The sequence below is a fragment of the Balaenoptera ricei genome, chromosome 3, assembly GCF_028023285.1.
Source record: "Balaenoptera ricei isolate mBalRic1 chromosome 3, mBalRic1.hap2, whole genome shotgun sequence".
NCBI classification, from domain to species: domain Eukaryota; kingdom Metazoa; phylum Chordata; class Mammalia; order Artiodactyla; family Balaenopteridae; genus Balaenoptera; species Balaenoptera ricei.
The window spans coordinates 111,800,701-111,821,920 of record NC_082641.1 but is presented as its reverse complement, the minus strand read 5'-3'; the positions used below and the strand labels follow the sequence as shown (position 1 = coordinate 111,821,920).

General features: G+C 48.4%; 1 protein-coding gene across 4 annotated transcripts in view; it reads left to right on the top strand.

The window, feature by feature from the left end:
• FSTL4 (follistatin like 4) overlaps positions 1-21,220 on the top strand; it is a 427,364-nt gene that overhangs the window by 178,452 nt on the left and 227,692 nt on the right. For 3 of the 4 annotated variants that reach the window (XM_059917072.1, XM_059917073.1, XM_059917071.1), the window contains exon 4: positions 15,046-15,294. The exons of the other annotated variant lie outside the window; for it this stretch is intronic. In XM_059917072.1, coding sequence (XP_059773055.1) covers positions 15,046-15,294 — 249 coding nt within the window. The remainder of the gene's footprint in view (positions 1-15,045; positions 15,295-21,220) is intronic. 4 annotated transcript variants of the gene reach the window in all.

The window sequence follows — 21,220 nt, the reverse complement described above, 5'->3', positions numbered from 1 at the left end:
TGAGAAACCTGGCTCCCATTATCCTCAAGGTATTCATCCATTACTAGGTCCCTCTGTATATAAAATAATGTCCTGACCCCACTTCCTCTGTGGGTCCTTATTCCACCTTGCCACTGCCCAGTGCAGCTGCCTACCAGAACCAACTTGGCCATCATCCTTTGGTCCCCTTCCTTGCGGTGCCCCACCCCCACACCTGGCCACCACTATGCTCTGCTGCCTACCTCCTAACTATGAATTTTTGAAGTTAAAATATCATTAGAATTTTCTCTCCTTCAGTTAAAAAAGCAAAAGTCATTCTGACATGTTTAGAGTTGAGATGATAAGTATGCTAGTTGTCACAAATCAAAAATAATTTTGTTTTGGCTAATAAGACCTGCTTAGAAGGATATTTTGATTTTTAATATTGTTCCATTTTGCCACTGTAAATAACACCTATTACAGAGTGACTTCTGCCCAGGCTTTAGGTAGAAATATGTCAATGAGAGTAAAGCCCTCACTCTGATGCTGCTGCCTCCGGAGAGCAGGACCAGTCGAAAGCAGGTTTGCTGTGGTCAATGTCTAGAGATCAGATGACATTAAAGGTCGGAGACCCACACGGTGCCTAAAGGCATTGTTTATTCAGAAGATACTTCAAACTCAACTCAATCTTTTTATTTCTTTTGTCACAAGTGGTCCAAAAGTGGCCAGTCACTCTCCTTGTATTTGTCACCAGCCACATCTGTATACTGAGAAAAATACTGCTACTGAGAGGCCCTGCTCTGGGCTTTGAGGTGGCAGATTGGGACATAGGTTATTGGGGACAACTGTGTCTTTTTTTTTTTTTCCACTGCACCCCATTCATAGACTTCTCTTTAATTTTTAACTTTCTGGTGATGGAAGGGCTTAAATTTGCTTTAGACATGCAGGTGGACTCAGGAAAATTACAGTAGGCTATCTGGCAATGACCCCAGCCTTTCCTGAGTCTCTTCTGTGGCAGGAACAGTTCTCAGCCACTTTCCAAAGAGCTAACTAGTGCTGTGTTGAATGTCATACCCCTGTATTTACCTCAGTTTTTAAAATTGTTATGTAAAATTTTTTAAAGTCATAATCTAACTTCTGCCTCTGGCAGTGGGCAGAGAAATATATTTTTAAATTCTTTTAAGCTTTGATGTGCTGGTAAGAATGTAAGGAATACTTAGAGGTTAAAAAAGCTAGTGAAATCAGAAACCTAGAGAGGTAATGTAGCTATGAAGCTGGCTTTACCTGGAGGGCTTTTGCCAAACTGGGTGAACCTTAGCTTTGGTTTGCACACCCAGCATAATTCAGGGCAGCAAGGACAAATCCCAGCATCCTTCCAAGGTGGGCATATTTGGAAAAATTTCCCCCTTCCCATTATAAACCTGAAACTCCAAAGGGTTACATCCACAGTGGAGGGTTAAACAAGAAAGAAACACACCTTGTCCCAAGCAAGTGCAAGAAAATGTGCTTGTCTCAAATCTTGGCACAAAATTAGAGAGCAGAGAGGGAAAACGTCCCATGATAACATATAACCATATGCTGATCTCCACAAGAAATTGTAGCTCAGATGCAAACTATCTAGGTAGTCTGTAAAATCTCAAACATAAAATTGAGTTTAACCCAGAATGATGGAGTCCTTGAATGCCTGGCACAATCAAGATGAGCCCATCTTCAAACTGTGCATCCTGAATTTTCATAGATCGACTTCCAGGAACTGTGAGCTCATTCTTTAAAAAAAAAAAAAAAATCTTAAAACACCGTGGGGGGAAGCACCATGTAACAACCAGCATAAATAACAAAGTAACACAGAAAATAAAATATGTATGTTTAATATTTTTTGAAGATTGGAATATGTTTGAAAATCAAGAGATTCTACAGATGACCATTCATCTTCATGAAGAACTAAATAGAACTTCTAGAAATAAAAATTCAAAGTTAAACACTCAATGGGAGAATGTAAGAGTAGACTAGAAAAAGCCAAAGAGGGAATTCAGGAGCTAGAAGATGAATTCGAAAAAATTACACAGAATGCAACACAGAGAAACCAAATATGGGAAATGTGAAGGAGATAAGAGATATTGAGATAGAATGAGAACTTGTAACATGTGTCTAATCAGAATGCCTGAAAAAGGAGAGAAATAATGGAGCAGAGAGAGTATCTAAAGGAAGATGGCTGTGAGTTCCACGAATTGATGAAAGACATGAATCCTCACTTCCAGGAAACCCAATGAATTATAGGCAGAACAAAAGCAAAGAAATATGCTTACTTACATCATAGAGAAACTACAGAAAACCAAAGAGATCTTAAAATGATCCAAAGAGAAAAGATGGATTACCTACAAAAGAATGAAAAGGCTGTCAGCTGACATCTCAACAACAGTGGAAGCCAAGGAGCAGGGGAATAAAATGTTTAATGAGTTGAGAGGAAAAATCTGTGAACATAGAATTAATTACGCAGCATAAATGACTCTTTAAAACAAGGATAAAATGGATATTTTAGACAAACACAACTAAGAAAATTTGAGGAATAAAGATAGAATTAATATATACTATTATCATATATTTAGGTCAGGAAAGGAATGATTGTAGTTCATATGCTCTTCTTCATGTGGAGGGTAAAGTTATTGGGTAACTTTAGACTTGGGTTAATTTATACATTTTTTAATTTATGGAGTAAAGAGTAGAAGAATAAAAAGAGTATGTTCAATTTTTATCTGACTAGAAGAAAAAGAATGAAAGGTGAAATATTCAATCCAAAATAAAGAAACAAAAGAGAGAAAGAGGACCATGGGAAAAGGCAATCAACAACCTAAATAGACTATATAAATGAATAATGATGTGTGTGTACAATGGGCAACATAAGTGAAAATGAATTAAAGGTATATGCAACGATGTGGATGAAACAAAACATAGTGCAAGAGCAAAGAGGTAACTTCTCAGGTAAATAAATACAATGTGATTTATTTCTGTCAAGTTCAGAAACATGTAAAAAAAAAAAGCAGTATATTGCATAGAAATACTAAGATGAGATCAAACTACAAAGAAAAGCAAAATAATAATAAACAAAAAAATCCAGATAATGTTTACCTCTGAGTGGAAATGAGGGTATAGTATCGGAGGAACTCAAAACTAATGAAACTGTTCTTTTTCTTTAAATGGGTCGATGAGTACATAGTTGTTCATTGTGCTGCAACGCTTATGCTGTCCACAAAGTGTGTAACTGTTCTTTTATATCCACTCATTATTTAATAAGAATAACAAACATTTACAGCTACTTGAATTTGACTTTTATGTGGTGTGAAATAGGGTTCTGATGTTATTTTATTCCAGGTGGATAGCTAGGTACCCCAACATCGTTTATCAAATGACTATCAGGTACCCCATGCAGTAGCCACTATTGTCATACATCGAATTTTCAGATACACAGGGATTTATTTCTGGATCCCTTCTTCTATTTTATTGTTACAGCTACAGTCATTGATCTGTCTATTCCTCAGTCATTATTGTATTGATTTGATCATAGCAGCTTTCTGGTTTGATGTTCTGCTATCTGGAAAGGCACGTCGGAAAGGCACATCCCCCTTCATTATTCTTTTTCTTATTTTTCTTGGTTATCTGGGGCCAATATAGTCTTATCTTTTATAGTCTTATCATTATTATCAGTGGACTATTTTCCCTTTCCCATTTCTAATTATTTTGCTAGTGAAGAAAAGAATGGTTAATTTGGGCATATTTATCATCTGTCCAACCACCTCATAATAATTCTCTTAAAATTTTCGTATCTTTGCACTAGAGCCCCTTGGTTTTCTAAGTATATAGATATACAATCAGCAAAAAGAGATAATTGTTAGTTGTCTTTTCCAAATTTTTACTAATATTTCATTTTCTTGTCTTACTACACTTCCTTTATGAATAAAAATGGTGATGACAAGTATCCCTGCCTGGCTCCTGATTTTTAATTGAAACAGTGGTTGGTCATTTAAAGGGATGTATTTGGAAATTGTCCTCCGTGCCTTTTTTCCTTAAAGTTTTTATTTAGAATGACTACTGTATTTTAGAACTTTTTTTCTATTTTTGCTCTGGGCTTTGAGATATGTACTCTACTTGATCCTGGAGGCCACTCATTTGAGTCCCAATACTGACCATTTTCTTTTTAAATTCCTCTGATTTTCTTTTGGGTTCAAAAATCACAACTCTCTTGAAAACCTTCTCTGTGCTGTAGTCACTTCTCCTGGAGTTTTGATGGTTTGTTGTCTCTGTTGAAGTTGTTATCCTTCTCCAGCAGCTCTGATTCTGCTGGTTCTTCCTCCCCCTGGAGGCTGGACCCCCTAGTGTGCATGGTGATTGTCCACTGCCTGCTCCCTGGAGCTCAAGTTCAGACGCGGAAGGACTCTAATGCAGTAGTGGTCTCCCAGATAGGCCCTGATAGGGGGTGGCTGGTCCTGAGGGCCTCTATGTGGGAGTAGACAGGTTGTCGAGCCCCTGCGGAGACACCTGGAAGAAGCCTCCTGCTCTCTGGTCAGCATGTGCTCTCCTGGTCTCGGGTGGGAGACCCATTCAGCCAGGATAGCCAGCCTCCCTGAGCCCTTAGGCCCACCTGCCAGAGGCCTCAGCAGCCACTTGGTTCAGGCAAACCAGAGGAGAAATGGAATTCCCTATTTGATACTATTACTAAGCTTTATTTTGATATTACCCAGCAAATATTTTTATGGCTGCTAATCCCAATGAGAGAAAAGGGCAGATCTTTGAGAGGTGAAACTGATACCCTTCTGATTGAAAGTACTAAATTCTTCTGTGCTAGTATTAGATATTTTCATTATGCTTCATTTTTTCCTTTAAAAGGATGGTCAAGAAGTACATATTATTCTCTCTGTTTATAAGATACATCAAAGACCAGTGATCTACCAAGATAAAGTGTTGACCTGGGGGCAGCACTTGTACAGCAGGTAAAGGGCCCTAGAAGGATTTAGCATCCCCTCTGCGGTCATAGGTCTAAAGTGTTGGGGAGCATCCTGGTGGCTCACGCTGAGTGTCTTCACAATAATCCTTGAAATAATTGGAGGCAGTCCGAGGTGTCATGGCCTTGAATCATTAGTTGGTGGAGAAGCAGGAACGAACCCACGTAATGAGGCATCATGGAGAGAGTGAAGACCCACTGAGAACAGCAACAACTGGCCCCCTCAGCTGGAAGACACAGGGAGCCCCGAGGAGCTAGAGAAAGTGACAAGGGAGCTCAGTACCAGGTGGAAAAATGAGGGCCCTGGTGACGGAGAATAAGACAGATGCGAACTGGAGAGGAACAGGAACTTTGGGATAGGAATATATTTGGAGGAAGTACTCTAAAACAAAACCATTTTGTAAAAGAAACTCTCCCAAGGGCAAAAAATCCTATTGTGCTTCACATCTTTATGCAGCTTTTCTTCCCAAGTTCGTCTCTGAAATAACCCTTCAGGGGCCAGTTGAAATAACTTGATAGGGCAAATAGAGGCAAAAAGAAAAAGAAGGGATTATTGTAGTTTTATTACAGCCAAAAGATGTGCAAGTTAGAACACAGGCTTTTATAGACACCCTAAATTCAGTCTCAAGGAATTTCTAGACACTGCCTCACGTTACCGATAAGGAAACTGCGGCTCAGGTGTGAAAGAGACTTGCTTTGGTAGAACCCGGACAGAACCCAGGTCTCCAGTCTCCCACCCAAATGCTGTCCACAGTCTCCACTCCTTCTATTACTCATTGTGTCGCCATGTCTGTTTCTTTGGAACCATTGATTTCTGATTACTCAGATCTCTAGCAAGCTGTCTTGGGTCTCTGCAGTGTCCTAATCAGATTCTGTCTTTCGCCTGGCGTTTTCCGCAGCCCACTCTGTGCCAGGCCCCGTGCCGAGCTCTGAACAGCAGAAGTAGAACCTGGTCTTTGCCCTGAAACCACAGGGACCACTGCATGCCCGCCCTGGAGCTCTGGGTGACTGTGAAGTCTGGCTGCGGAGGCCCTGCCCCAGGGCCTGCTCTTCTGTCTGGGAAGCCACAGGACCAGAGGGTGAGAAGTGCTGAGTGCCGGCAAACAGCTAGAAAAAGCTCCAGGCCGGCAGTCTGGGAGCCCGTTTTAAGTGGAGTATGCCTGTGGGAGGCCCCAGGGAGAAAGCTCTTAGAAATCGTGAGTCAGGTAGCTTTACTATCATCATACAATATAGAGGGAGAGGTGGCATAACAGTGCAAAGGGCTCCCAGAGTGGGGAGATACACCAGGACTGACTGAGGTAAGTGGGCCTGTGACGTTCACAGGACCAGGGCCCGTGCCATGGCTGCCTTTGAAACCGAGCTCTGGGCTCGGCTGGCAGGGACCCTGAGGTGTGGAGTGGAGCCTGCTGCGTTTGGGCTGCAGGCCAGTGCTGGTCACTGTGCCCTGAGGATGTGTGACTTCAGACTCCCTCAGGAGCTGGGCAGACTCCACTTGGGTCAAGCAAACTCCCAATGTAAGGGAAACTGCAAGGGAAGCATTTCCTCGAGACATTATGAAGCATGCTATTGCGAGTCTGCCTTTTAAAACCAGGCAATACTTTCTATATAAATATGCTCCCCTTTTCATTAAGGCAGGCCTCCTGAAGATTGTAACCAGCCCATGCTTGTATACACTTATATCAGTAAAACCAAATGGCTTCTTATTTTTCAGTCTTATTTATTCAACCTGTCAGTAATTCCAAATGTCTGAATTGAGCACTTACTGTGTGCCAAGCCCTTCACATGAGTCAGCGCATTTAATCCTCAAAAAAACAAATCCTGTGAAGGGCAAACCATTGTTATCCTCATTTTTAAATTAGAGGGAAAAGAGGGTGGGGAACTTGCCTGGAATCACACGGCTAACAAGGCCAGGAGCCCAGGGCTGGGTCAATGTGAGGTTTAACCACGGGTTGCTTGAAACCCAGATGCGGTTCAGGGTTCACGTGAGCACCCGACCGGCTCCAGCTTGTTCTCACCCTCCCACACCAGGTGCCTTTTGGCACGTGAGAGTTCAGCAGAGCTGAGCTCAGTGGTTCGGGGTCTCATTTCCTCCCTCTGGGGTCTTTTGTGAGGCTGGGGGCTCCAGAGGAAGGAGCTGCCCCAGGTAGGAGGCAAGGGTGAAAGTCCTGGCAGCCGACTCAGATGACATCTGTAGGCACTTTGTGGCATTGGGAAAAGTATCCAGAGCTTGGGAATAAGGACAAGGGAGGGTGGCAAGTTCTCCCCATGTCATATGGGAACATGTTTTAGCAGTATAAAAATGATATACTGATCCATGCTAGGGAGTTGTATCTTTGTTCAACTCACTATTTTGTGTGAATTAAAGGCCCAGACTATGCAGTTACATGTTAACGTACAGATTTGTTTCCAGTAACGATGCAAACTATTTCTTTCTGGTGGAAAAATTAACCCCCAAACGGTATGGTGTTCTTGCCCTATAGGTCATTACCTGATGGTGTGCCTCTCCTGGCTATCTCATCCCACTTTTTCTCTCCAATGCCTGTATACCTCCTCCAACTCTCCTTTGAACCAGCTTCACCCTCCTGCAGGTCCCTCATTACTGAGTTTAATAAATCTTTAACACTTGCTCATTTTGTATTCTCATCAGAGTCCTGTTTTCAGGTTTTTGGAAAGTATACTTTGGCACTTATGTTCTTCACCCCTGACTGGAAATAACTGCCTCCAGAAGCCCTGCCCAGGGGCATTGGACAGTGTGTAGCATCCTACTCTGTGCTTTGGTTTGATGCAGAAGTGGTTAGAATCAAATTCCTCAGGCAGAACTGAGAGCCCGCTGAGGGTTAAAGGTCCTCCTTCCTCTCTCCGTGTGCCAGGCATTTCTGGCTTTGACTTAGTGGTGTGTTTTGAAGCCAATTTGTCAGACCTTAATTTAGTATCTGTGAGCCATACACAGAACAGGTTAAGTTATCTTCCAGCGATGGGTAATCATATGTTTCTGTTAAGCTTTGGGAGCTGGAAAATTGATCACGTGTTTCTGAGCTGGTCAAACTTCCATTTTCATGAAGCACACAGTGGTCTCGGCTTAGGCTGTGCTGTGTGGTCACTGAGAGAACATCACGTCTGCCCACTAGTCACCTGAACAATTTCAGGGGAAAAGCCCAGAGGAGGGGGGCAATGAAGCTGAGAGACATCATAATGGAGGGAGGGGGTCGCGGACCCGGTGTCCATGCTTGAGGAGTGGGTTTGGGATTCGATGTTCGAAGATCCAAGCAGCACTTCCTCCTGTGACTCTGTAAACCTCCAGCCCTCAGAGAATTTGCTAAATTGGCCTCCTAGCTGCATGTTCTTGTGTGAGCAGCAGAGAGCCTACCGGCCAGGACTGCTGACATTTGTATGTGTCCTGATGTTGGAGAAGCTCAGACTATGGACATCTGAACCCTCCTGGCCTGAGTTCCTTGAGGCAGTGATCGTATTCCTGACTGAGCAGATTATCCCAAGTCCGAGGGATTTGGGGTGAGACTCATTCAAATCTAGGCTGCACCACCTACAACCTACTTGTCTGACCATAGGCATGTCACTGCTTGACTCGTATTTCCCAGTCTGTAAAATGGGCACATATACATGCCACAAATACATTCAGAGTGAGGCCTGTGTGTCTACTTCACAGGGCTGTTACAAGGATGAAATGAGGATTAGATGAGCTCATGTAAGTGTTAGGCATGGTGCTTGGCCATTGGCACGCCTCAGTAAACAGGAGTTTACCGTTTACTCAGTAACTAGGAGTTACTTTAAGCAACAGCCCCCCTGGCTGGGTACTACTGGAAATGCACATCTCCCTGGGAGGAATTGCAGATTCTCTTTCCAACCCTTGAGTGTGAATGAGACTTTGCAGGGCAGAGGTGGACCCAGGGCAGCCGCAGTACTCAGGTCACCCAGAGAATATGGAGGTTGCCACCAAGGGGGCCAGTGCTGAGACCAGGAGAGCTTTTCTTGTCCCCACCAGCAGCCTGTGAGGTGCTAAGAGCCTTGTGGCCTGTGGGAGTGTTTGAGGACGGGCCCTTTCAGCCAGGCGTGGAGCTAGGAGTGCTGAACGCCAGGAGATGGGGCCTCCCTCCAACACTCAGTTCCCAAGAGCTGACTGCAGGCTTCCAGGGAACGAGAGTCACCCCACTTCCCTGGGGGTACAGCTGGGCAAGGCGGCAAATTTGACTCTACAGACTGGTTCTGCCCCAGTGAGGTCTGCCTGGGATCAATCCAGGCCTCTCCCTGTGCCGCCCCCTTGCTCTGTACACAGGGCTCTGGGCCCCCAGGCTGCTGTTCTCTCCCCGGGGCTCTGCCACCTAACTTTCAGGTCTCAGGTCAAATCTCACGTTCTCAAGGCAGAAGACCTAAATAGACATTTCTCCAAAGAAGATACGCAGACTGCCAACAAACACATGAAAGGATGCTCAACATCACTGACCATTAGAGAAATGCAAATCAAAACTACAATGAGCTATAACCTCACACCAGTCAGAATGGCCATCATCAAAAAATCTACAAACAATAAATGCTGGAGAGGGTGTGGAGAAAAGGGAACCCTCTTGCACTGTTGGTGGGAATGTAAATTGATACAGCCACTCTGGAGAACAGTATGGAGGTTCCTTAAAAAACTAAAAACAGAACTACCATACCACCCAGCAATCCCACTACTGGGCATATACCCTGAGAAAACCATAATTCAAAAAAGTCATGTACCGCAATGTTCATTGCAGCTCTATTTACAATAGCCAGGATATGGAAGCAACCTAAGTGTCCATCGACAGATGAATGGATAAAGAAGATGTGGCACATATATACAATGTAATATTACTCAGCCATAAAAAGAAATGAAATTGAGTTATTTGTAGTGAGGTAGATGGACCTAGAGACTGTCATACAGAGTGAAGTAAGTCAGAAAGAGAAAAATGAATACCGTATGTTAACACATATATATGGAATCTAAAAAAAAAAAAAAAATGGTTCTGAAGAACCTAGGGGCAGGACAGGAATAAAGATGCAGACGTAGAGAACGGACTTGAGGACACAGGGAGGGGGAAGGGTAAGCTGGGACAAAGTGAGAGAGTGGCATGGAAAGTGACATGGTAGTGGCATGAAAGTGGCATGGTAGTTTCATATATACACTACCAAATGTAAAATAGATAACTAGTGGGAAGCAGCCACATAGCACAGGGAGATCAGCTCCGTGCTTTGTGACCACCTAGAGGGGTGGGATAGGGAGGGTGGGAGGGAGGGAGATGCAAGAGGGAGGGGATATGGGGATATATATGTATGTATAGCTGATTCACTTTGTTATAAAGCAGAAACTAACACACCATTGTAAAGCAATTATACTGCAGTAAAGATGTTAAAAAATATAAATAAATAAATAAAGTAAAATGAAAGCCCCCCCCAAAAAAAGAAGGTTTCCCTGACTCAGATGAAAGCTGGCCCACTGCAGCGCCCTTTTTAACTCCTTCCTGGCCTTTTCCCCAGCCCACATTTGTCTTGTGTGTGTGTTTGCCTGTTCACGCTCTCGTGTGTCTTCCTGCACTGTACTATCAGTGCCCTGAGGACAATGTCCCAGTCTGCCTTGTGTCCCCAGCACCTAGAATAGGGTCTGGCCCATGGGAGGTGCTCCGTAAGTATTTGTTGGATGAATAGGTGGTTGGAGAGCTGGCCGGCAGGCACTCCTGAAGCAGCCCGTTGTTACCACCCACCCCATCTGGTGTGTAGAAATTGCACTGGCTGCAGACCTGGGTCTCTGCCTGGCTCTCGCACAAACCCAAATTCTGCAGCCACTTCCAAGGCACTTGCATGGTCTCTGCTAAGCAGAGTCAAAGTTTACCAGACGCTCTGTATCCAGACCACCTTGGGCATGTCTGGGGCTGTGAGGTAGGGACATGTACTGGGACCATCACCTTCAGCCCCTGGCTGATACAGCCCACATAGCTACACCTCTGTACACACACCACTCTTCACTCTAGGTCTTTAAAGAACCTGACCATGACACAGGATATGGGCTGCAGCTCCCCGGTGGATCCATATCAATGCACAGAAAATAAAGCATATAAATCTATGTGTAAGGGGCTATGTCTGCTGACAGGTGGGCCCCTCATTCCTGTACAGATACCTTCTGTCTGCAGAAGCTGGAGACCGCTGCGGTGCCAGACGGGTTCACGGCAGGCAGCAGTGAGGCCATCAGCGTGCAGGGCGGCCGGTACTTGGGGCTGCACCTGTCGCCTCTCATCTTCCGCGTCCACGTCCCCCTCTTCTTGGCCTTGGGCCCTGCAGAGTGTGCAGCCACCGTAGAGCCAAGCCATCGCCTCACTGTGGCTTTGTGGAGGGGTGGGGCGAGGTAGTGGGCGTTTCAGCCCCAGCCCTTTGCTGGGACACTGAGGCCGGCCGGAGGGGGCCTAGGCAGCACCGCCCACAGAGACCTAGAATGACCTCCGCAGGCCGGGGAAAGGGGAGGGGCTCCCCTAGTAGGCAAGCCAAGGGCAAGTTCTCAGGTGAAATGCTGCCCTGGGCAAACATGCCCGAAGCGGAATTAGCATCCCAAAGTGGAACTCAGAGGGGTTTCCCCTTGTGTGCAATTCAGGGCATGATCCTTGAGAGGGGAGAGCTCACTGGTTTACTCTGTGTGAAGAACCAGTTTCAGAGACTGAGTCAGAGTTTGGGGGCAGAATAACTGAACTGTCTGTGCTCTGTGCTGTGGTCAGAGGTGAGCAACCAAGGAAGGAGGCTTCCTGCTCTGGGCGAAGGAGGAAGGCTCGCTCCCTCTGATCCCTCCCCCGGGGTCGGACAGGCTTGACTCGACCGCGGCTAACCTCCACCACCTGCAGATCCCTGGTCTGTGGCGGTCAAATCGAGAATCCTTATTTGAATTGCAGAGGGAGGCTTTAGCACCGACTGGTACAAATGGACTTGTTTCTTCTGCCACCATCACTTTCACGTAACAATTCCCATGTCTGACCATGTTCGGTACATTTAATTAGTGTTGAAAAGCAGCTTATTTGGTGAGATGATCAGTCTCTAACCTGGGTAAATGACTTTCTTTATGACTATAAATTAAGCACATTATATCTTTTTCAGGCATCATGGTCGTCCTCATAAATACTGTAGGCAGTTGCTGGCAGTCTCACTTGGTTACCTTTCCCATTACCGTTTTATCATCGTCCTGGTAGGAGGGGGGAATTCATTCTGTTTTCATAACAAGGAGGAAGTGGTGACAAGGGGCTCATTTAATGAAACCACGCTTGGCCGGCGTCTCGGAGGCCGGGGTCGGGACCCCAGGCCGCCCCCATGCACGGCATTCTCTGCTTGTCGGGGGGCCCACTGGCCACAGACTGGGAAGGGCAGATGCAGGGCTTTCAAGCTACTTTTGTCTTAATTGCCAATAATTAGGAATCAAATATTTGCCAACAGTCCATTTCCACGTCAGCGAGAGCCTGAGTGCTCTGGGCCACTTGGATGAGCACGGGTTGGCACAACTGTTTTCTTAACACTGACCCCTCGGAGCACAGCCTGGGGGAGGCCCTCAGAGCCACACCTGCAGCATGATCAAACCTGGGCGTCGGAAGCGCCACGTGCAGCGCTGGTCCGCAGAGGTGTTGGGTGCAGCCTGGGTATGTGGGCGTCTCAGAGGGGATAGGATCAGGTAGAGAGGATTCTCTCCACCCCCGTCCACAGCTCACTGGCCTTCCATTGATGCCTGCACTGGATTAGGTGGTCTCTGAAGGGCCTCGCTGCACTGCCACTCCTGGTCCTAGTCCCCTTTACCCCAGAGAAGGCCCACCTCTATGGACAGTTGCCTCCCCTTCATGCCTCCATCCCTCCAGCTCCCCACGTGGAGGTGGCAAGGGAGATACACCCCTGAACAGTCACTGCATACGGGGCCCTTTCCACCTTCCCATCCCAGCTTCTAGCCTGGGGGTTAAGCACCGAAACAGAGTTAGGGAGAACAGCTTTGAAAACTATTGTGTTTCTTAAATCCTGAGTGAGGGGGCAGGCTGAAGAAGACAAAGGCCCTGCACCCGTGGGGCGTCCTGAGGCCAGAGAGTGGGGCAGACCCTCTCAGGGTCAGGGGGTTCAGAGAGGGGCCCTCAGACTGGAGGTGGCAGCAGGCACCTGGTGGAGGAAGTGGACCCCAAGGGTGCATTGGAGCTGATGTACCCAGAGAGAGCCCAGTCTGGGCAGGTAGCACAGCCGGGGCAAAAGCACCAAAGCAGGAACTGAAAGACCAGAGGCTCGGAAAGTTGGGCTTTGTTTCTTCAAAATGGGGTGGCTAGTGGGTATCCTTCTTATCCCACAGGGAAGTTTATTAAAATAGTGATACAATGGCAGCACTTTGTGTCCTGGCATTGACTTGGGAAAGAAACAAAGGCTGATATTTTTAGAGCTGGTTAGTTTCTTCCAGTAGCCTCCGGTGCTTTCCAGGATAACCCATTTTCCAATAACCCAGGAGAATCATACTAATCAAACACACTCCGTGACAAAGCAGCCATAAACACCGTGGGTGAAGGGCTTCCCGCCCAGAGCCTCCCACTGCCGAGTGCCTTGGCTTCCCCCCACCCCCGCCTGTCAGCCTTGACAGGAGGGTGCAATCTGGGGCCAGTGAATGCCACCTAGCCTTCGCGGTGACACGCCAACAGTTAGCAAAGTGGATAAAGGAGATTCCCACGCCCACTTACAATCTGCACTTTTATACTGCTCAGAGATATTTTGACCTTCTAGTTTATTATGATTCAAGAAAAAGTCAATATTTCTCAGCTTGCCAAGGCTGGAGGAATTTAAATGAGTTATTGAATCAAGTAGTTAATCTACCGATAACTGACTTTTCTTTTTCTTTTCAAATCTATAATGATGAAAAACAGACTCAACCAAAAACAAGTTTTTTTTTTCCTTAGGCATTTTAATCCCATGGGGTAGGAGTTGAGGCTGAAAGTTCAGTCTTGACGGCCCAGGCCATTCTGTCTTGCCAATATTTTGAAGAAGATTTAATTAAAACTTAAAAGCAAAGACTTCTGTGGCCATAAAATCTGCGTTCATGTTTTAATTATTTGCGTTTTGATATCCCTTTATAATTCTCAATTTCCTATCTGTTGCCATTAATGCCACGTGGCAATCATCCAGTTTTCTGGACTCTTTGGAGGAGTGTCACGTTGGTGGTAGATGCTTTTTCGGCAATAAGCCACTCTACCAGCTGTCCTGCTGCTTTGGTGTGTGAGCTCTGGACACCACTGCCTGAGATCATTATGGGCATGTGTTGGGTGCAGGAGACACACAACAACATGACAAGTGTGAGACCCAAAGGAACACAGCAACTGCTGTTTCCATGGTCTCAGCCTTCTTGCCCACGGCTGCAGGCTGCAGTATTGTGCTAGAAAGGACTGAGCAGTGGACAAAGGCTGCTGGTGCCACCACTGCTGTTGTGTCCTAGAGAACTGTATTCTCCTCAGAGGAATAGGTCAATTTTTGGCCTCCCTGCCTTGGCTGCCCCCCGATCCTGAACACTTCAGAGTACCATTTTCTCCTTACTCCCCAGACCCCACCACGGCTCCCCAGTGCCTAACATATCAGACCAAAATGCCTCTGCTTGGCTGTCTGAGTCTATAAGGCAGAACCACGCCTTGCTACTCTTATCCCCCCAACCCATATTCCCCCAACCCACACCGTCTCCTCCCAGAGACAGGCAAATGCTCCCTGTGCTGTGGTTACGGGAGCCTTGGCTCAAGCCCTCTGTCCCTTGGAAAGCCCTCCTCCGCTCAGTCAGCAGGGTCCATCGGTACTTTGCCAGCTCCGTGTGGCCCTCTGTTTACTCCTCCCTTCCAGGATGGGCAGGGGTTGTGTCTGAGATGTTTGGCGAGAGCCAGCCAAAAAACCTGGGCTCTACACGGCAGGGCACTGCTCGTAGCACCCCCGCCAGAGGGGCAGGGGCTCCATGGGGCGCCCGAGCCCTCGGGCCTCAGCTTCACAGTCTCTGCTCACCACAGCCTGAAAGAGCCACACAGATGGCCCGTGCCTCACACCCCTGAGTGCTCACCGCTGACCTTCTGTGTTTGTGTGCCTGGCAGGGCTTTCCGGCCACCGTGGGCTGCCGGCCTCCTGCAGGAAGAAGTTCTGCAGCCGCGGGAGCAGGTGCACGCTCAGCAGGGAGACGGGGGAGCCCGAGTGCCGGTGCCTGGAGGCCTGCAGTCCCAGCTACGTGCCCGTGTGTGGCTCCGACGGGAGGGTTTACGAAAACCACTGTGAGCTCCACCGTGCTGCTTGCCTGCTGGGGAAGAAGATTGTCATCGTCCGCAGCAAGGACTGTTTCCTTAAAGGTAGGAAGACGGCTCCCTGCCTCTATGCTCGTGGGTTTTGTCATGGATTTTCTAATGCCCTTCTGACAAATGACCTGGGTGCTGCGTCTTACAGGTTAAATGTGTTTTTAAAAAAAGAGAAAGAGGAAAGAGCCTTAACAGCATAGCAGCAGCAGCGTTTCAGTGATGCGTGTTCGTTTGTGTCCACCTCCAGAGGCCCCTGCCCTTAGAGGAAGGCCTTGGGAGAGCAGAAGCCAGGGAGGCCCACGAAGCCCTGGGCTGGTGCAGAGCATGTGTCCAGTAGGAACCAGGCTGAAAGGCACTGCCCAGGTCTCTTGAGCAGGGTGGGCCCTGCCAGGTGGCGGCAGAGAGCACGTTGGCCCCTCTGGACAGTATCTCGTGAATCAGGAGACCATGCTGTGTGTAGAATGTGGCCAGATGGACCCCACAGTCCAGTGGTTCCCAGTATGGTGGGCACTCCAGCTCTGGCCTAGAGCGGTCACCTGGCCTGTCCAGAACGCCTCTGAGCAAGATGAGGAAGGCCCTGCAAGGACTTCAGAACGTGTCCGTGGAGTTGGGGCCAAAGGGTTCATGCCCTCTGCTGGGCTTGAGTGAGAGGGGCAGTGCCAGCTCCCAATGGATGGTAAGAGCCTCAAGGGCAGAGCCCGTGGCTCTTGGTGCACAAATATAGTCTCAGCACGTGGCTCAGGGCCTTGCACCAAGACGTCAACAACTCACAGATGCTCAGGAATATGAGAGCTAGACCACAAATTCCCATGTCCATGCGGCCCCGATGAATAGTGCATGCCACAGCCTGTAGAAATATTTGTGATGCTGAACCCAAATGGCCACACATGAATAAATTAGACGATGTGAGATGGCAGAAGCAGCACTTGGGCAGGTGGGAACAGGCCCACTGGCCCGAGCCGGGGGATGCTGGAGGTGGGGAGCCCACGTGGGGCTGCATGAGGTCCGAGACCTGCTGTGGGGCAGGGCCGGGAGGGGAGGAGAAAGCCTGAATGGAGCCCTGCTGCAGAGTGCTGGTGACACTGGCAGAAAAGGGCTTCTGTGTGGTCACAGCTGGGAGCCTGGGCGCCCAGAGGGAAGGGCAGAGCTCTGGTCTCACTTGCACCGGCGCCAGGACCATGTGACAGGAGGATTCACGGTGGAGGAGTCCAGGTCTGTGGGCCTTCTGCACCCCGAGAAAGGGCAGCTTTCCCACCTCATCCACGGGCCCAGGCAGCGGGGTCCTGGAGCAGGCGGGTCTCCAGAAAGTTGAGTTTATCTTGTGATGGGAAGAGTCTTGGCCCCTTTCATGGCCATGCTTATGACACGAATGCTGACGTGCTTTAGAAGTCATGAGGCCCAATGTGGAATCAAGACAGAATGAGCCCAGGAAAAATGTCCGAGGCCTGGAAGCCCTGCCCAGCCCAGGCCTGCCGATGCCTCAGCAGCCGTGAGCACTAAAACACTTGACCACTTGCTCCAGCCTTATTGGCCATGTTGAATTTTATAGACTGACGTTCCATTCTCCAGTTTCCAGTATCCCCCAACTTGCATCTTTCTAAAGGTTTTTATTTCTGCATCAGAGTGTGCACGGCCTCCCTCACCATCGGTTATTCAAACAGCATTTCTTACGTCACGTGAGGGAAAATCACCCACCACAAAACCTGCTGCAGTGAAGGGTGCTGGGGGAGAGCTGGAGAGTGTGTGGGAGGGGCAGGCAGATTAGGTCTTGGTTCTGCTTCGTGCTGATTGAATTTATCCACGGAATCCTTCTGATTCGTTGGGTTTTTCACCGATTTTGTGAATTCCCACCCACTTGAGTGGCAGAGCTGCTCTGCAAAAGATCCCTTTTCAGTGGAAAGGGGTACCTGCAAAGTCCCAGAGGGACCTGGGTTTGCGCCCAGCTCTGTGACCTTGGGTGCATGACTCCGCCTCTCTGGGCCTTTTCCTCAGCTGTAAAAGGGGCTATTGGCAGTTCCCACCTGCTCCGTGGAGAAAAATAAAGGAGATGCAGCACAGAGACCACTTAGCGTGGGCCGGGTATGTTACACGTGTGTTGGGTATTAATGACACCTGTTGTCATCATTTATCTAATTCAGTGTGGCCTCAGGCCTGGAGCAGAGAGGTGCACAAGCTGTGAGGGGAATGCAGAGGCAGGAACAAGGGTTCTGACCAGCAGGTCTTGGGCCCGGATGACTTGCAGGTAGATGGAGAGTGGGAGAGGAAGGTGCTAAGAGTCAGGCCCTCAGGCTATCCTGGAGATGCCCACCAGGGGCTACGGCTCCCCTGTCTGCAACCCTGGCCCCGTCTGGACCCCACAGAGAAGGCTTCACTGCCTCTGGTTCAGTATCAGCTCCAGTTCCTAGGCAGGAGGCCAGCCAGCCTCTCCTTCTCTAGCGTTTCCATAGGGAATGCCCAGCAAGCAGTAGAGACCTGTTCACTGGTCCCAGGGCCTTGGAGGGCGCGGAGGCAGCCAGGCCTAGGAGGGTGCTTTGGGAGCTCACTTCTCCACCTTCGCCAGAACCATGGCTCCAGTGGGGAGCGGGCGGTAATGGATTGACAGAGGGCTGGGGGGCAAGCAGGATGGGATTCTTAAGAAAAAGGCTGGTGGGTATAAAGGACAGCTTCCTTCAGTCCTCACCCCAAGATGGCAGCAGAGTATTTAATGCCATCTTGAGCTCCAGTGATGACGATTTGTCTTTCATCCCAAATTTCCAGGGAGTTGTTGATCCAGGAAACTTAAAAACACCTTTTTCCCATGCAAACAAAAATTCTAAAATCATAATGTTTCACTGTCTTTTCCTACCAGCTTTACAAAGAGAAGTTATGACTTCACTCTCTGGGGCTTTCTCTGCCCCCAGAAGTCACTATATTAGGACCGTCCTTATGGGGTTGGAGCACGTAGAGCGAGGGGGACGGGGACGTGGTGGTGGGTTCCTAGGCGAGGCCACCGCAGTTCAGAGCACTCGCTCTGCCACCAGAGCCCCTGAGCCCTCACTGGGATGCAGAGGGGGTTCTCAGGGGTACCGCCTGGGGACATGACACTAACCCCTCTGCCAGGGAGGAGAGGCAGCATTCGAAGCCTATGTGCAAGAAAACTTGTGGTATCACATTCCTGTTGCTATGGCAATGGGATACTGTGAATACAGAATGAAATACAGCATCATTTAGGGATCATTAGCCGGTGAGAAAATCAAAACTAAACTCAGCAGCCTTGCTTCAGCGGGTGCTGGCAGCTTCCATGCCAGCAGTCCTGACGTCCCAAGCAGGGTCTCACTTGCTGAAAGTCAGGGGGACAAGGGAGGTGGGATACGGTCTCTCCTTCTCCTTGGGGCAAAATTAGAGTCACATTTGTCCTCGGTACCAAATATTACCAATGAACACCAAGATAGTAGGTGGATTTCTCTGGACCTTTAACTTCTTCTAGAGTTTGTGTCTTAAAAGTTATCTTGTGACCTGGCATTCCTATTTGTGTACTAGCTGGCACTTTTTAAATGATTTTTCTGACTCAGTTCTGAATTCACGCTTTATTTCCTACACTGTTGGAGAAGACAAGCTTGCCACTCAGCTATCACTCACCACGCCTGGCTTGTATTATCCCAGATGATAGTGTCATAGTTGGGCAGTTTTCCAAACAAACCATGAAATTATGGAAGAAAGAAGCTTGTTAGGGTTTCAGTTCTAAACAGGCCATTAAGCTTCCTCATCCTGCATGGAATTTGTAGGTACGCTTTGGTGCTTCAGAGGGGAATTCCCAGGCTTATGAAATCAGAGGAAATAATTGCCACTTTTTATTTTAAAAATTAAACATACTATAGACTCACTCATAAACCTTTTTTTCTTAAGTGTTACTAAACACAGGAATAAAAACCCAAACTTCTGTTACAAGTTAGCAGAGCAGATAGGTCTTGCTGCCAAAGACTTCTTTTCTTCTTTTGGGTATTTAGTTGTTGTTGTTACTTCGCATCTTACTGCTTCAGAAACATAAATTGAGTCCCACGCCTCCAGGGCATTTCCACACTTCGACAAGTCTCCTCTGCCCTGCCAGGGAGAGCTACTCACATTCCCAGCTGTATCGGCCCAGCCCCAGAGAGACTCGGTGTCCCACGGTGTGGGAGCAGCGGGCGCAGGGCCGTGTTGGTGGTGGCAGGCGTCCTAGGGGATTTGGCTTCACCCTGCTGGAGCGGTCCCTACGGCAGGGAGGTGCTGGGGCCTGCGGAGAGGCCCGTGCTGAGGGAGCAGGCGGCACAGGACCAAAGGCACCGGCCTTAGGTCAGCCATGGGGCCATTCCACATCGCCTTGGAAAAGGCACATAAGCTCTGTCTCACTTACTGCGTCTGTAAGATGGGAATGATGATAGCGCCTACCTCATGGTGTCGCGAGCATAAAATGAGCAGTGCCAGTCACATCATGAGCGCTCTTCTCTAAGCAGTGTCAGCAGCACTCCAGAGGATGGTGTTGTCATTGCAAACATCAGGGCACAGTCGAGAGGCAGACACAGGAGGCTGTAAGAACCCTGCCCATATGTGACCACGCTGGATATGGGCTTAGAGGTCAGGGGTGTGGATGTTCTGTGAACAAGGGGAGAGAAGAACATTTGTTCTCCATGTGGATTTAATGAATGACTGGAATTTGACCTCCAAATGATCAAACTTCTATCAGCTTCTCCAACTGCCTTGTTTTTTTTTTTTTAATTAGAGTAAAATTGCTTTACAATGTTGTGTTACTTTCTGCTGTACAATGAAGTAAACCAGCTATATGCATACCTACATCCCCTCCCTCTTCAACCTCCCTCCCCCGCTTTCCCCCCCATCTAGGTCATCCCAGAGCACCGAGCTGAGCTCCCTGAGCTATACAGCAGGTTCCCACTAGCTATCTATTTTACACATGGTAGTGTATTTATGTCAAACCTAATCTCCCAGTTCATCCCAGCCTCCCCTTCCCACCCTGTGTCCACATACCTGTTCTCTACATCTGTGTCTCTATTCCTGTCCTATAAGTAGGCCTTGCTTTTTGAAAAGAGATGCAGTGAGTCATCCAAGTTCACCCCGTGAGCTAGTAGAGATGGAAGAGAAGAACCAAGAGCTCCTGATTCCAGGCCTAGAGGAAGTTTCTGGAATGCATGGAAGGCTCTCAGGAACTGTCAGCTGAGCCCGAGGGAGGTATTGGTCCACCAGAGGATGAGAAGGGGAATGTCTGGGGAGGGAGCTGGAGAAGAGACATTTGAGGTGAATCTTGAAAGGTGAGTGAGGGCATCCTAGGGTGCAGACGGGACAGGGCAGGTGATTCAGATGCAGGTCCTGGGGGCGGGGGCGGGGGGGGATGGTGACGGAGACTACGGGTGAATGCAGACAAGTGGGTAAGCGTGAGGCCTGTGTGCCAACCTAGGTAATTTGAACTCAAGCTGACTGAGTGTCAGATAAGATAGTCCAGCTTTCCCGTTTCCCAGATGGGAAACCAGGGGTCCTGAGAGGGCGAGTACCTGCCCCAAGTTCCACAGGCTCTGCCGCTACAGCCCACCCTTCATAATCACCCCCAGCTTCGGGGCTCTTTTTAATTCGGTCCCAGCAAGGCATGTTCACAGCAGATGAGACTGCTTTATCCTTTTCCCCCAGGAGACTTTGTGGAGGGAGGACTCAGGAGCCATGGTCAGTGGGAAAGGCCTCTGCTGCTGGGCCGGGCCTCTGTGCTGTGCAGGTCAGCAAGAGACCCAGCTGGGAGCTTCTCCAGGAGAGCTGGCTCAGTCATCCCGAACCCACAGGGCCTCTGCACACCAGAGCACCAGACCACTTCCTCTCCCCTGAGGAAGGAGTGGGAAACTCAGCATCTCCCAGAGCTGCCAGAGGAGCCTGGAGACAAAGCCGCAGAGCCTCTGGGGCATGCCCACTGTTAGCTTGCTCTGGCCTCTGGGCACTGGCCTCTACTTTCTCTCCAGCCCCC